This window comes from Pongo abelii, chromosome 20 (assembly GCF_028885655.2).
Source record: "Pongo abelii isolate AG06213 chromosome 20, NHGRI_mPonAbe1-v2.0_pri, whole genome shotgun sequence".
In the NCBI taxonomy this organism is placed as follows: Eukaryota; Metazoa; Chordata; class Mammalia; order Primates; family Hominidae; genus Pongo; species Pongo abelii.
The window spans coordinates 13,842,203-13,855,520 of NC_072005.2; the positions used below are offsets into that span (position 1 = coordinate 13,842,203).

Sequence of the window (13,318 nt, forward strand, 5' to 3'; positions counted from 1 at the left end):
TCATGGCTATGATACTACTCATAATTAAAATAAGAGCAAGTGTTGGGCTGGGCTCGGTGGCTCACGCCTATAATCCCAACACTTTGGGAGGCCGAGGCGGGCGGATCACTAGGTCAGGAGTTCAAGACTAGCCTGGCTAACATGGTGAAACCTGATCTGTACTAAAAATACAAAAAATTAGCCGGGCATGGTGGCGCACACCTGTAATCCCAGCTACTCAGGAGGCTGAGGTAGGAGAATCGCTTGAACCCAGGAGGCGGAGGTTGCAGTGCATCAAGATAGCGACACTGCACTCCAGCCTGGGTGACAGAGCAAGACTTTGTCTCAGAAAAAAAAAAAAAAGCAAGTGTTTACTTAGGACTTAACTTCATACCAACAGCATTCTAAGCAGTTTTTTTTTTTTTTTTTAAAACAGAGTCTCGTTCTGTCACCCAGGCTGGAGTGCAATAGTACGATCTCAGCTCACTGCAACCTCCGCCTCCCGGGTTCAAGCGATTCTCCTGCCTCAGCCTCCTGAGTAGCTGGGATTACAGGCGCCCGTCACCATGCCTGGCTAATTTTTTTGTATTTTTAGTAGAGACAGGGTTTCACCATGTCAGCCATGCTGGTCTCGAACTCCTGACCTCAGGTGATCTACCAGCCTCGGCCCTCCAAAGTGCTGGGATTACAGGCGTGAGCCACCGCGCCTGGCTGTCTCTTCTAAAAATACAAAAATTAGGCTGGGCGCAGTGGCCCAGGCCTGTAATCCCAGCACTTTGGGAGGCTGAGGCGGGCGGATCACCTGAGGTCAGGAGTTCAAGACCAGCTTGACCAACATGGAGAAACCCCATCTCTACTAAAAATACAAAATTAGTCCGGCGTGGTGGCTCATGCCTGTAATCCCAGCTACTCGGGAGGCTGAGGCAGGAGAATCACTTGAACCTGGGAGGTGGAGGTTGCGGTAAGCCGAGATCACGCCATTGCACTCCAGCCTGGGCAACGAGAGCAAAACTCTGTCTCAAATAAATAAATAAATAAATAAAATTAGCCGGGCGTGGTGGTGTGCGCCTGTAATCCCGGTTACTCAGGAGGCTGAAGCAGGAGAATCGCTTGAACCTGGGAGGCGGAGGTTGCAGTGAGCCCAGGTCCCAGCACTACACTCCAGCCTGGGCCACAGAGCGAGACTTTGTCTCAAAAAAAAAAAAAAAAAAGCAAAGTGAGTGAAGTGACTTGCGCTAGTGAAGTGACTCGGCTGGGCTTTGCAACCGGGTCTTGCTGTGCACCACAAACACTGCTTGTCTCAGGTATGACACAGATGCGACAGTTTGGCTTTGATCCTAGGATTCCACCTGAGCGGAAACATACGCGAGCCAGGGAGTCCTGGAGAGCCCGAGCGCCTCTACCACGTCTCCATCAGCTTTGATCGCTGCAAGATCACGTCCGTGAGCTGCGGCTGTGACAACCGCGACCTCTTCTACTGTGCCCACGTGGTGGCCCTGTCCCTATACCGCATTCGGCACGCTGGCCAGGTGGAGCTGCGGCTGCCCATCTCCGAGACACTCTCCCAGATGAACCGGGACCAGCTGCAGAAGTTCGTGCAGTACCTCATCAGCGCCCACCACACTGAGGTGCTGCCCACCGCTCAGCGCTTGGCTGATGAGATCCTCCTGCTGGGCTCCGAGATCAACTTGGTGAATGGTAAGGGCACCCCGGGGGGTCCAGTGGGGAGAGGACGCCCAAGCGCACAGCCACGCCACTTGCCGTGTGCCCAGCACTGGTGACTTACTGACAGGAAGTTGTGGGGGCGGGGGGCGGAAAACGCGCCATGGCCTGCATCATCTGAGGTCACGGGTGAGTGGCAGATCCCAGATATCATCTGACCACAGGACAGATGAGTAGTTGCAAATCAGCCTACAGGCGGAGGGCGAGGGCAGGAGGGGAGAGCCTGCGTTAGAGGGCAAGTGGGAGGTCTGGCCCCAGGGCTGGGGATGTCAATCGATGGAGCATCCTGGGTGTGGGAGGAGAGGAGGGGGGCATGAAGGGAATGTGGGACATTTGTGGGTGTCAGAGGTGTTATGGGTGAGGGGATACACCAGGAGGTGTGGTGAGGGCTGGGAGGGTTTGGGGGGGCTCCGAGGGGCTTGGGTTGCCTAGCTAGGATGGGGAAGATGAGTAGTAGGTGGAGGCATGGATGGATGATGGAGGGAGGTGCTGGGTGGGTACAGAAAGTGTTCGTGATTGGCCGGGTGCGGGGGCTCACACCTGTAATCCCAGCACTTTGGGAGGCCAAGGTGGGTGGATCAGTTGAGGTCAGGAGTTAGAGACCAGCCTGGACAACATGGCAAAACCCCATCTCTACCAAAATACAAAAATTAGCCGAGCGTGGTGGTGGCGCCTGTAGTCCCAGCCACTCAGGAGGCTGAGGTGGGAGAATGGCTTGAACCTGGGAGGTGGAGGTTGCAGTGAGCTGAGATCACGCCATTGCACTCCAGCCTGGGAGACAAAGTGAGACTCTGTCTCCAAAAAAAAAAAAAGTGTTCATGATCAGGCACTGAGGGCAACTGATGGTGTGGAAAAACGAATGGGTGGGTGGGGGATTTTTTTTTTTAGATGGAGTCTTCCTCTGTCGCCCAAGTTGGAGTGCAGTGGTGCAATCTCAGCTCACTGCAACCTCTGCCTCCTGGGTTCAAGCAATTCTCCTGTCTCAGCCTCCCGAGTAGCTGGGATTACAGACGTACACTATCATGCCCGGCTAATTTTTGTATTTTTGTAGAGATAGGGGTTTCACCATGTTGGCCAGGCTGGTCTTGAACTCCTGACCTCAGGTGATCCACCTGCCTCAGCCTCCCAAAGTCCTGGGATTACAGGTGTGAGCCACCGCACCCGGCCTGGACGGGCTATTAACAATGCTGTTAGGTGAATGGGAATTGGAAGCCAAGTGTGGTGGCTCATATCTGTAACCCCAGCATTTTGGGAGGCTGAGGAAGGAGGATCACTTGAGACCAGCAGTTCAAGACCAGCCTGGGCAAAATAGTGAGACCTCCTCTCTACAAAAAATAAACAAAAGTAGTTGGTCTTGATGGCACACACGCGCCTGTAGATACTTGGGAAGCTGAGATGGGAGGATCACGAGCGTGGGAGGTAAAGGCTGCAGTCAGCTATGATTGCGCTACTACACTCCAACCTGACGACAGACTGAGACCCTGACTCAAAAAAAAAAAAAGAAGAAGGGAAGGACAGAACTGGTGGTGATTGGAGGTGAAGATGAGTGGTTGGGTGGGGAGGGTTTTGACTAGTGGGGTTAAGGTAGACTGATAGTGGTGGACAGATGAAGTTAGTGAAAGAATGAAAGATCCAGTGGGTACATGGATTGGGAGTGAGTTGATGGGTGAATGGAAGGTTCATATATGTGGATCAACATGGTGGGTGGGCAGAGTGGGTGGGTGCTTTGTGTAGCGTGGATGGATGGACGAATGGGGTAGTGGGTGTTTTGAGAGGTACATATGAATGGATGGTTTGATAATGGATGGTTTAATGGAAGAATAGAGAGTTAGGATTAGTTAGGTTTAGTTATTGGATGATAGTTATTGGGTGGGGTGGATAGTGTACTTGTGTGAGTCAATGGACAAATGGGAGGGTGGGTATTTTGAGTGGTTAGTTCACGTGGATTGGAAAGATAAAAGGGGTGAGTGGGCAGATAGATCAATAAGATGAGTATATAGATGGGTGAATGGGTGGGAATTATGGGTAGGGTGGATGATGGACTGATGGGGTAGGTGGTTGTTTAAGGGGTATGAACATGTGGATGAAGTGAAATGGGGGACATGGCCAGGTAGATAGAGACTGGCATGACTTGGGTGGGGGTGGATGAGTGGGTTGTGTTTCAGGTGAGACAGATGAGTAAACAGGTGGGTGGGTGGTGTTTTGAGTGGGATGGGTAAATGGATGAGTGGATGGATAGATGGATGAATGTGTAGTGTTTCAGGAGAGATAGATGAATGGATTGGATGGATAAGTAAATGGATGAATGAACAAATGGATGCATGAGCTCCTGGTGTTTTGGGCAAGATGGATGGATGGACACATGGATGGATGGATGGATGGATGGATGGATGGATGTATGGGTGGACGGATGGATGGATATTACTACAGGGGAGATAGATGGATTGGATGGATGACTCAGTGGATAAATGAGCAAATGGATGAGCTGGTGGTGTTTTGGACAAGATGGATGGATGGATGGATGCATGGATGGATGGACGGATGGATGGATGGATGGATGCATAGATGGATGCATGGATGGATGGATGGATGGATGGATTGGATGGGTGATGTATTACTCTGTTCTCACACTGCTATAAGACATACCTGAAACAGGGTAATTTAAAGGAAACAGGTTTAACCAGCTCATAGTTCTGCAAGCTACACAGGCTTCTGCATTTGGGGAGGCCTCAGGAAACTTATAATCATGGCGGAAGGTGAAGGAGAAGCAAACACATCTTCACGTGGCTGGCAGGAGAGAGCGAAGGGGGAGATGCTACATACTTTCAAACAACCAGATCTCATGAGAACTCTATCATGAGACAACACTAAGGGGATGGTGCTACACCATTAGAAACCATCCCCATGATCCAATCTCCTCCCTCCAGGCCCCACTTCCAACACTGGGGATCATAATTCAACATGAGATTTGGGTGGAGACACAGAGCCAAACCATATCAGATGACTAAGTGGATGAATGAGAAAATGGATGAATGAGCTAGTCATGTTTAGGACAAGATAGATGGATTGATGGAGGGATGGATGGATGGATGAACAGATAAATAGATGGTCGGGTGGGATGGACAGGCAGATGGGTGGGTGGTGTTTAGGTGGGATGGATGGAACTTTGGAACGGGTTGGGTGACTTGGAAGAATGGATGGATGGGTCGGGCACAGTGGCTCATGCCTGTAATCCCAGCACTTTGGGAGGCCAAGGCGGGTGGATCACCTGAGGTCAGGAGTTTGAGACCAGCCTGACCAACATGGTGAAATCCCACCTGTACTAAAAATACAAAAAAAATTGGCAAGGTGTAGTGGGGCGTGCCTGTAATCCCAGCTACTTGGGAGGCTAAGGCAGGAGAATCACTTGAACCCGGGAGGCAGAGGTTGCAGTGAGCGAAGACCGTGCTACAGCACTCCAGCCTGGGCAAGAAGAGCCAAACTCCGTCTCAAAAAAAAAAAAAAAAAAAAAAGGACAGCTCTCCTCAACCCAACCCAACCCCAACCCCAGCCCCAGCCTCAGCTTCCTTTCCCTCCCTCCCTGCAGGTGCCCCAGACCCCACTGCCGGCGCAGGAATCGAGGACGCCAACTGCTGGCACCTGGACGAGGAGCAGATCCAGGAGCAGGTGAAGCAGCTACTGTCCAATGGCGGCTACTACGGGGCCAGCCAGCAGCTGCGCTCCATGTTCAGCAAGGTGCCGTGCGGGCCCGCGGGGCGCGGGGTGCAGAAGGCCCCGGCGGACGCCCCAGCCCTTCCTCACCACCCTGTCCCCGGCACAGGTGCGGGAGATGCTGCGAATGCGGGACTCCAACGGGGCGCGCATGCTGATTCTCATGACCGAGCAGTTCCTGCAGGACCCGCGCCTGGCCCTGTGGCGGCAGCAGGGCGCGGGCATGACGGACAAGTGCCGGCAGCTCTGGGATGAGCTGGGTGAGGCCCGAACCCCGGTGCGTGGTGGACACCGGGACTTCGGCTCCCATAGGGGCTGGCCCACTCCAAGATTAGGGTCTGTTTCCTGAATCCGCCCTCCATTCGTTTGGCAAGCATTTATGAGCGCCTCTAAAGTGCCAGGCATGGTACTGGGCACTGGTGGTCCGGCAGAGAAAAAGAGAGTCAAAATCCTGTTCACGTGGATCTGATAGGAGGCACAGGCAATCAAATGTCATTGGCCCAGGGGTAGATACACACGTACACGCGTTTTGTTTTGAGACAGGGTATCACTCTGTTGCCCAGGCTGGCGTGCAGTGGCACAATCTCGGCTGACTGCAACCTCTGCCTCCCAGACTCAAGTGATCCTACACCTCAGCCTCCCAAGTAGCTGGGTCTACAGGTGCACACTACCACATCCAGCTAATTTTTAATTTTTTGAAGAGACAGGGTCTCACTATCTTGCCAAGTCTGGTCTTGAACTCCTGGACTCAAGCAGTCCTCTCGCCCAGCCTCCCAAAGTACTGAGATGACATGCATGAGCCATCACACCCAGCCTACATGTTTTCTTTCTTTCTTCTGTTTTTAGAGACAGGATCTCACTGTGTGCCCAGGCTGAAGTACAGTGGCACAGTCATGGCTCATTGTAACCTCAAACTCTTGGGCTCAAGTGATCCTCTGGCCTTGGTCTCTCAAAGTGCTGGGATGACAGGCGTGAGCCACTGCACCAAGCCGACATATTCTTGTTTGTTTGTTTTCTTTTCTTTTTTTTTTTTTTGAGAAGGAGTCTCGTTCTGTCGCCCAGGCTGGAGTGCTGGAGGGCAGTGGTACTATCTCGGCTCACTGCAAGCTCCAACCCCCCGGTTCATGCCATTCTCCTGCCTCAGCCTCCCTAGTAGCTGGGACTATAGGCGCCCGCCACTGAGTCCGGCTAATTTTTTATATTTTTTTAGTAGAGACGGGGTTTCACTGTGTTAGGCAGGATGGTCTCTATCTCCTGACCTCGTGATCTACCCGCCTCAGCCTCCCAGAGTCCTGGGAGTACAGGTGTGAGCCACCGCGCCTGGCCTGTTTTATTTTTTTGAGACGGACTCTCACCCTGTCTCCCAGGCTGGACTGCAGTGGCACGATCTCGGCTCACTGCAACCTCCGCCTCCTGGGTTCAAGTGATTCTCCTGCCTCAACCTCCTAAGTAGCTGGGATTATAGGCGCGTGCCACCATGCCTAGCTAATTTTTGTATTTTTAGTAGAGACAGAGTTTCAACATGTTGATCAGGCTGGTCTCGAACTCCTGACTTCGTGATCCACCCGCCTCAGCCTCCCAAAGTGCTGGGATTACAGGCGTGAGCCACTGCACCCAGCCAACATATGTTTTCTTTTTTCTTTTTTTTTTTTTTGAGACGGGTCTCGCTCTGTCACCCAGGCTGGAGTGCAGTGGCACAATCTCAGCTCACTGCAAGCTGTGCCTCACGGGTTCACGCCATTCTCCTGCCTCAGCCTCCCAAGTAGCTGGGACTACAGGCGCCCGCCACCACGCCCGGCTAATTTTTTTGTATTTTTAGTAGCAACGGGGTTTCACCGGGTTAGCCAGGATGGTCTCGATCCCCTGACCTCGTGATCCGCCCACCTCGGCTTCCCAAAGGGCTGGGATTACAGACATGAGCCACCGCACCCAGCCTTTTATTTTATTTTATTTTTTGAGATGGAGTCTCGCTTTGTCGCCCAGGCTGGAGTGCAGTGGCGCAATCTCGGCTCACTGCAAGCTCTGTCCCCCGGGTTCATGCCATTCTCCTGCCTCAGCCTCCCGAGTAGCTGGGACTACAGGCGCCCGCTACCACGCCTGGCTAATTTTTTGTATTTTTAGTAGAGATGGGGTTTCACCGTGTTAGCTAGGATGGTCTCAATCTCCTGACCTCATGATCCACCTGCCTCGGCCTCCCAAAGTGCTGGGATTACAGGCGTGAGCCACCGCACCGGCCAACATATGTTTTCTATAAGAGCTACAGAGTTAATGTTATTCAGCCCTGCAGGCCATTTGGTCCCTGTCATGATGACCTAACTCTGTCCATTATAGTAAAAAAGGCAGACACAGACATATATACCAAACGGGCATGGTAGCATTTCAATAACACTTTATTTAAGAGCTGGGAGGCCAGTCGCAGTGACTCACACCTGTAATCCCAGCACTTTGTGAGGCTGAGGTAGGGGCATCACTTGGGCCCTGGAGGTTGAGGCTGCAGTTAGCCATGATCACACCACTGCACTCCAGCCCGCACAACAGAGCAAGACCCTGTCTCAACAACAACAAAAATAGGCGCTTGGCACAGTGGCGGGAGCCTGTACTCCCAACTACTTGGAAGGCTGAGTGAGGCAGGAGGATTGCTTGAGCCCAGGAGTTCGAGTGCAGCTTAGACAACATGATGAGACCCTGTCTCAAAATTTTTTAAAAACCAGCTTTATTTATAGATACTTATTAATTTATTTGAATTTTATATTATTCCCACAAGTTGCAAAATATTCTTTTGGTTGTATTTCCCTGACCATTTAAAAATGGAAAAATAGGCCAGGTGCAGTGGCTCACACCTTAATTCCAGCAGTTTGGGAGGCCGAGGTGGGCAGATCACTTGAGGTCAGGAGTTCGAGACCAGCCTGGCCAACATGGTGAAACCCCGCCTTTACTAAAAATACAAAAATTAGCCGGGCATTGTGGCGGACGCCTGTAATCCCAGCTACTCGGGAGGCTGAGGCAGGAGAATCGCTTGAACCCAGGAGGTGGAGGTTACAGTGAGCTGAGATTGCGCCACTGCACTCCAGCCTGGGTGACAGAGTGAGACCCTGTCTCAAAAAATAAATAAATAAAAACAAATAGAAATAAAAAGGGAAAAATAAATCTTAGCGTGCAGGCTAATCAAAAATAAAGGGTAGTTCAGTTTTCACCATGGGCAGTGGTTTGCTAGTTTGCTGACCCCTGCATTAGGTGGTGATAAATGCTACCCAAAAAACCCCAAAACACCTTGAGAGCAGTCTGGAGGCCTGGTTTTTTTGTTTGTTTTTGTTTTTGTTTTGAGATCGAGTCTCACTCTGTTGCCCAGGCTGGAGTGCAGTGGTGCGATCCTGGCTCACTACAACCTCTGCCTCCCAGGTTCAAGCGATTCTCCTGCCTCAGCCTCCCAAGTAGCTGGGATTACAGAGGCCTGGGTTGTATTCCCAACTTCTCTTTTTTTTTTTTTTTTTTTTGAGTTGGAGTTTTGCTCTTTTTGCCCAGCCTGGTGTGCAGTGGTGTGATCTCAGCTCCCTGCAACCTCCACCTCCCGGGTTCAAGCCATTCTCCTGCCTCAGCCTCCCGAGTAGCTGGGAATACAGGTGCCCACCACCATGCCCGGCTTTTTTTTTTTTTTTTTTTTTTTTTTTTTGTATTTTTATATTTTTAGTAGAGACAAGGCTTCACCATGTTGGCCAGGCTGTTCTTAAACTCCCGACCTCTGGTTATCTGCCTGCCTCAGCCTTCCAAAGTGCTGGGATTACAGGCGTGAGTCATCACGCCTGACCCTCTAATCCCAACTTCTAATTTACCAGCGGTGTGACCCTGTGCAAGCTGTGTTATGTCTCTGTGCCTCAGTTTCCTTGTCTGTAAGGTGCAAAGGCTGTGAGTTGCAACTTCTGAGGGTCGAGGTGAGGGGTTAGCAGATCATCAAGTGGCACACAGTGGGCACTGTGGAAGTGTGTGTTGCTGCTACTGTTGGCAGGAATATTGAGCCCACCCCGTGCCTCCTCAGGGGCCCTGTGGGTTTGCGTCGTCCTGAGCCCCCACTGCAAACCAGAGGAAAGGGCAGGCTGGCTCCAGCTACTCAGCAGGTGGGACAAGCTCGACGTGTGCCCACTGGAAGAGGGCAACTACTCCTTCGACGGCCCCAGCCTGCGGCCTACCGTGGCCCCCGTCCCAGGTAGGAGAGAGGGGTCTTTACCATGCCTCCCCAAAACCGTCACTACTATGGCCCCACTTTCCATCATGGTGCTTTTCCCAGGAGAGAGAGGGAGTGGGGCAGAGCAAAGCGGACCCCAGTCCTTGGCTGTTCTTCCAGGACTAATCCCAACTTGTCCAGCCAGGAAAGAGTGAGTGCCGAGGGCAGGAGCAATGGCAGCCCAAGTGGGCAAATGAAGTAAAATGCTTAAAACACCTGCAGTCCTGGGCTGGTCTGGCTTGGCCTCCTGCTAGCTATGGGAGCAAAGAGAGGATGAGAGAGGCAAAAAGGAGGAATCAAACAGAAGGGGAAAGTGAGATATTGAGGAGAGAGAGACAAGTGAAGAGAGGCAGAGATGGATGGAGAGAGGGAGAGGCAGACAGAGTAGATAGGAGGGAAGACAGAGAGAGATTGAGGAGAGAAGGAAAAAAAAATTTATAGCAAGTACAGGCCAGGCATGGTGGCTCACACCTGTAATCTCAGCACTTTGGGAGGCTGAGGGGGGCGGACTGCTTGAGGCCAGGAGTTCAGGACCAGCCAGAGTAACATGGTGAGACCTTGTCTCTACAAAAAATACAAAAATTAGCTGGGTGTTGTGACGCGCGCCTGGAATCCCGGATACTCAGGAGGCTGAGATGGGAGAATCGCTTGAGCCTGGGAGGCAGAGGTTGCAGTGAGCTGAGATGGCACCCCTGCTCTCTAGCCTGGGCAACAGAGTGAGACCCTGTCTCAGAAAAAAAAAAAAGAAAGAAAAGAAAAGAAAAATAGCAAGTAGGAAGAGGAAGACAGACAGACAGTTAGTTGCTCAACCTCAGTTTCCCATCAGTATGATGGGCCTGTACTAGCTCCTAACACATACACGCATCCTTTTTTTTTTTTTTTTGAGACAGTCTCACTCTGATGCCCAGGGTGGAGTGCAGTGATGCAACCTCGGCTCACTGCAACCTCTGCCTCCCGGGTTCAAGCGATTCTCATTCCTCAGCCTCCCAAGTAGGTGGGATTACAGGCGTGCACCACCACGCCAGGGTTAATTTTAGTAGAGATGGGGTGTCGCCATGTTGGCCAGGCTGGTCTCGAACTCCTGGCCTCATGTGATCCTCCCACCTTGGCCTCCCAAAGTGCTGGGATTACAAGTGTGAGGCATCATGCCCAGCCTATACACGCATCTTTGAAGGGTGGCTTCAAGGACTGGGGAGATAATGTATGCCCATAGCTTTGCTATGGCCACTAACACAGTTAGTACTTGGTGGGGAAAGCTGGCCATGGCTCATCTGCTATAGGGACCCCCCTCACTGAGCCATGTTGGGTGCCTCTCTGCAGGCTCGGAGGAAGAGGAAGAGGTGGCAGCCACAAGTCCCCGCCACACGGTATTTGGCCGCGCCTTGCTGGCTGGAGAGCTACGATGGAATGACGCCTACCTGCAGAGGATCCTGGCCAGTGACTCCTACGGGCCCAGCCTCACAGGCAGCATGGGTGGGGACAAACCGACTTTCGACCCCCAGGGCCGCCCACTGTGGCTGGGAGAACCTTTCCCCACCGCCTGTGCCCGTGTGGACACCCTGCGTGCCCACGGATACCCCCGCCAGGCCCTGCGGCTGGCAAGTGCCATCATCAACACGCTCCGGCTGCAGCAGCGGCATCAGCTAGAGAGCTACAAGCAGCAGAAAAAAGGTCAGCCTCAGCCGGGCACAGGGGCTCATACCTGTGATCCCAGCACACTGGGAGTCCGAGGTGGGAGGATTGCTTGAGGCCAGGAGTTCAACATCAGCCTGGGCAACATAGTGAGACAATGTCTCTGGGCAACATAGTGAGACAATGTCTCTATAAAAATTAAAAAAAAAAAAAAAATTAGCTGGATGTGGCGGCTCACACCTGTAGTCCCAGCTACTCTAGAGGCTGAGGCAGGAGGATCACTTGAGCCCAGGAGTTCAAGGCTGCAGTGAGCTACAGTTGTGCCACTGCACTCTAGCCTGGGTGACAGAGCAAGACCTCATCTCTTTTTTTTTCTCTCTCTCTTTTTTTTTTTGAGATGGAGTTTCGCTCCTGTTGCCCAGGCTGGAGTGCAATGGAGCAATCTCGGCTCACCGCAACCTCCACCTCCCAGATTCAAGCGATTCTCCTGCCTCAGCCTCCCAAGTAGCTGGGATTATAGGCATGCGCCATCATGCCCGGCTAATTTTTTTTGTATTTTTAGTAGAGATGGGGTTTCTCCATTGTGAGGCTGGTCTCGAACTCCTGACCTCAGGTGATCTGCCCGCCTTGGCCTCCCAAAGTGCTGGCTTGAGCCACCACGCCTGGAAATTTTTTTTTTTTGAGACGGAGTCTCGTTCTTTTGCCCAGGCTGAAGTGCAGTGGCGCAATCTCCAGTTACTGCAACCTCCGCCTCCTGGGTTCAAGCAATTCTCCTGCCTCAGCCTCCTGAGTAGCTTGGGAATACAGGCACCCACCACCACACCCAGCTAATTTTTGTATTTTTAGTAGAGACGGGGTTTCACTATGTTGGCCAGGCTCTTCTCGAACGCCTGACCTTTTGATCCACCCACCTCAGCCTCCCAAAGTGCTGGGATTACAGGCGTAAGCCACTGTGCCTGGCCTACTGAAAATATTTTTAAAATTAGCCAGGCGTGGTGGCGCACACCTGTATTCCCAGCTACTAGGGAGGCTGCGGCATGAGAATTGCTTTAATCTGGGAGGCAGAGGTTGGCTGCAGTGAGCCAAGATTACACCACTGCACTCTAGATTGGGTGACAGAGTGAGACTCCGTCTCAAAAAATTTAAAAAAGAGAGAGAGAAGAGAGCCAGGAGAGAGAGAAGAGGAAAGAAAGAGGCGGAGAGGGAGGGACAGAGAGAGATGAGGGGAGAGAGAGGGGAAGGAAGGAAGGGAGGGAGGGAAGGAGGCTGTACGAGCCCCAGAAACCACATTGTGTAATAGATATGGGGGTGGGGGACAGGAGGGAGGCCACCAGTTGAGAGAGCTGGTTGATGGGGTTGATGGATCAGCTATCAGGAAATTGAACAAAGAAAAGTGTGTCGTGGAGGAAACATGGGGGCCCTGGGACCCGAGCAGAGCTCTGACCAGGCTCGGCAGCATCAGTGAAAGGCCCCTAGATTTTAAAAATTAGCCAGGTGGCTAATTAGCTGAGTATTTAAGGATGTGCACAGCCAGGCGCGGTGGCTCACGCCTGTAATCCCAACACTATGGGAGACGGAGGCAGGTGGATTGCCTGAGGTCAGGAGTTCAAAACCAGCCTGGCCAACATAGTGAAACGCCATCTCTACTAAAAATCCAAAACAAACTAGCCAGGTGTGGTGGCACATACCTGTATTCCCAGCTACTCAGGAGGCTGAGGCAAGAGAATCGCTTGAACCGGCAGGTACCTGGAGGTTGTGGTGAGCTGAGATCATGCCATTGCACTCTAGTCTGGGCAACAAGAGCGAAACTCCATCTCAAAAAAAAAAATTTTTTTAAAAAGAGAAAGGATGTGCAGGAGTTACCCAGAAGGGGATGGAGGAAGTGCTCAGAATAGAAGGAACGCCATGAGCAGCAGCCACGAGGGAAGACAGTATGTGGCTTGGAGGACGAGGCTGGAGGATTGGCCTCCAGATGAGGCAGGTCACCAGTATATGGAAAAACTTCATACTGGTCCTTGGGGGCCCTAAAGGCTGTTGGGGCTTTATCTTCAGAGA

At 52.1% G+C, this 13,318-nt stretch overlaps 1 protein-coding gene across 2 annotated transcripts in view; it reads left to right on the forward strand.

Moving 5' to 3' along the window:
- Window positions 1–13,318, forward strand: part of ZSWIM4 (zinc finger SWIM-type containing 4) — a 40,580-nt gene that overhangs the window by 7,943 nt on the left and 19,319 nt on the right. The window contains exons 3-7 of one of the 2 annotated variants that reach the window (XM_024238267.3): window positions 1,321–1,677; window positions 5,288–5,436; window positions 5,522–5,672; window positions 9,416–9,613; window positions 10,952–11,302. In XM_024238267.3, coding sequence (XP_024094035.1) covers window positions 1,321–1,677; window positions 5,288–5,436; window positions 5,522–5,672; window positions 9,416–9,613; window positions 10,952–11,302 — 1,206 coding nt within the window. The remainder of the gene's footprint in view (window positions 1–1,320; window positions 1,678–5,287; window positions 5,437–5,521; window positions 5,673–9,415; window positions 9,614–10,951; window positions 11,303–13,318) is intronic. The other variant, XM_024238268.3, reaches the window with a different exon arrangement.